The sequence below is a fragment of the Gekko japonicus genome, unplaced genomic scaffold (assembly GCF_001447785.1).
Source record: "Gekko japonicus isolate JY-2015 unplaced genomic scaffold, Gekko_japonicus_V1.1 scaffold409, whole genome shotgun sequence".
In the NCBI taxonomy this organism is placed as follows: Eukaryota; Metazoa; Chordata; class Lepidosauria; order Squamata; family Gekkonidae; genus Gekko; species Gekko japonicus.
The window spans coordinates 308846-311192 of NW_015161963.1; the positions used below are offsets into that span (position 1 = coordinate 308846).

Here is a 2347-nt window from a genome sequence, read left to right on the forward strand (position 1 = left end):
GGTTGCTGAGGGCGCCCCAAAAAGGAGAAAGGGGGCGGGGGGGGGCTCGCTGGAAAACGGGCGCCCGGGTCCGGAGTTGGGCTTATTATGCAGAGAGCAGAAAGGGATGTTGAGTCCCTCAGTGTCCTGGGTCTGGCCGGCGGTGGGAGGAAGGGAGGACATGAGGAGAACCACCTAGAACAAAACAGGTGCGAGTACTGAGGATCCCATTATGTGCGCGTAGCAAAGAAAGGATCCGAGGAGGGACCATTCAAAGCACAGCTAGTTAGGGTGCGAATTGCGAAGGATATACATGAGCCCCCTTCCCTCGGCCCTGAGGGGGGAAACTGAGGCAAGGCAGGCGGGGCGCAAAACGAAAACAGCCCCCCCCCCCTCTCAGAGAGGGACCCGCTTCAGTCCTTGCAGACGCTACTCACTCTCTGTGACGCGGCTCAGCCCCAGTACATGATCGGGCCGGATCACTTCCAGCGCCAGCAGCTCCGCCTCCGTCCGGGGCAGGACCGTTCGCGGCGGCGGCGGCGCCACAGCAGCGTCCCCGGAGCCGCTCCGCCCGCGCAGCCGGCTCAGCGGCCCTGAGGTTCCCGGCGCCGGCGCCGCCACCCTGGGCTTCGAGCCGCTCATCGCCGGCCCCGGCGCCGCCAAGATGGCCGCCGCCGCCGCCGCCACTACCTTCCACAAGCTGCCTCCTTTGGTAGCTATGGGAGCCAGCTAGCCGAGGGGCGGGGCTAGGCTCAGCCGCCATGACGAGCGCGGGAGGGATCGTTGCCAGGCAACGGAGAAAGCGCCTCGACTAGGCCCGCCCGGGCGGGCGGGAGGGACCGACCTCTGAGTGGCTGGGAGAGCCCAGCCAGCCTGATGTGGGCCGGTCATGCCGGCTAGTCAGCTCTATAAGCGTCCAGCGAAGCCGCTCTGTGGACTTTCCCTGGGGACTTTTCATTCCGCTTCCCTCTGTCAGGCGCTCCCCCTAACCACAAACGCAGCTTCAGCTGGGCCAAAGAAACCACTCGGACGAGTCCGGAATCCAGCCCCTAGCTAGGGAATTCTTTGGGAAGGGGCCTCGGGGGGCCGGCCAGCTAATTAAATGGAAGTACAGTGCAGGTGGTAAGTTGGAGCACTTTGTGGGCAGCCTGGGAGGGAGGGGGCCCAGAAGAAAGACTAGGGGCCCGGGCCCGTGGGGCCCCATGTTGACTACGGGCCAGCCGGAATCTGCCTCATTTTTGCTTTGATAATGACACAACAAAATAAAGGCTAGCGTCACATTCAGGCGCTATACTCTACATAACAGCAGCTGGGAGGGCGCAGGAAGATGAATGGCTCCTGCTAAAAAGTTACACCCCACCACATTACCAGGCCTACAGTTGCCAACTCCTGGAGGTCATGGAGCCTGGGGTTGATGGCGATTTGGGGACAGACCTCAGCGAGGGGATGCCGTCATAGATTCCGTTCAAAGCAGCCATCTCTCCAAGGGAATGGATCTCAGATACTGTAATTCAGGGACATCTCCAGGCCCTGCCTTATGGTTGGGAACTCCTCTACTGCAGAGTCCTGCAAAAGATTTTTGTAGTAGCTTCCCTATAACATATTCAGAAAAATCACATGAATACACAAGTCGCTCATTTTGCAGATTCAGGCTGCTTTTAAACGTAACATGCAAAATGGCCTTATAGCTATGGCCATCTTTCTACCATTCCCAAGGATATATATACTTTTAATGGTAGTGGTAACAAAACCGACTTTAGGTCAGGCCACCACCCGCAGGAGCTTCTCCTGTGAAAGCAAGTAAGCTACAGTTCAGTAGTAGAGGGTGCCAAAAGCACCACACTGAACCTGTGCTAGAGAAGGAACATCTTTTTATTTTTTGTGGCTTATATCCCACCTTACTCCACAAGCAGGCTCAGGGCAATTCACATCAGATCACAATACAGCAGCAGTTTAAAACATTAAGTAATCATTAAGTAGGTAAAATATTAAGTAAAAACTAAGTAATCCACACAATAATCTAAATTTCCTAACGACAGCACAGTGATTGATTACTTTACTAGAGTATGCTGACCCCATGCTAGAAGAGGTGATGGATCAGGTCAGCTGCTTGCAGCACCAGTTGATATACCAGCGCTATGGGCTACCAATGGAGGGGAGGCTGATGTTATTGAGCATCTGCTGCCTCAACCAAAGGCTTGGTGGAACAACTCCATTTTACAGGCCCTGCGGAATTGTAACAAATCCCTCAGGGCCCTGATCTCAATTGGGAGTATGTTCCACCAGGTTGAGGCCAGGGCCAAAAAAGCCTTGGCCCTAGTTGAGGCCAGATGGACATCACTTGGGTCAGGAACTACTGCCGGTGCTG

At 55.8% G+C, this 2347-nt stretch overlaps 1 protein-coding gene across 1 annotated transcript in view; it reads right to left on the reverse strand.

Annotated features, from left to right (window-relative positions):
- The window catches only part of UNC119B (unc-119 lipid binding chaperone B), a 14261-nt gene extending 13640 nt beyond the window's left edge, over window positions 1–621 (reverse strand). Inside the window, exon 1 of the mRNA XM_015429616.1 lies at window positions 417–621. Coding sequence (XP_015285102.1) covers window positions 417–621 — 205 coding nt within the window. The remainder of the gene's footprint in view (window positions 1–416) is intronic.
- Between the last annotated feature and the right edge of the window lie 1726 nt (window positions 622–2347).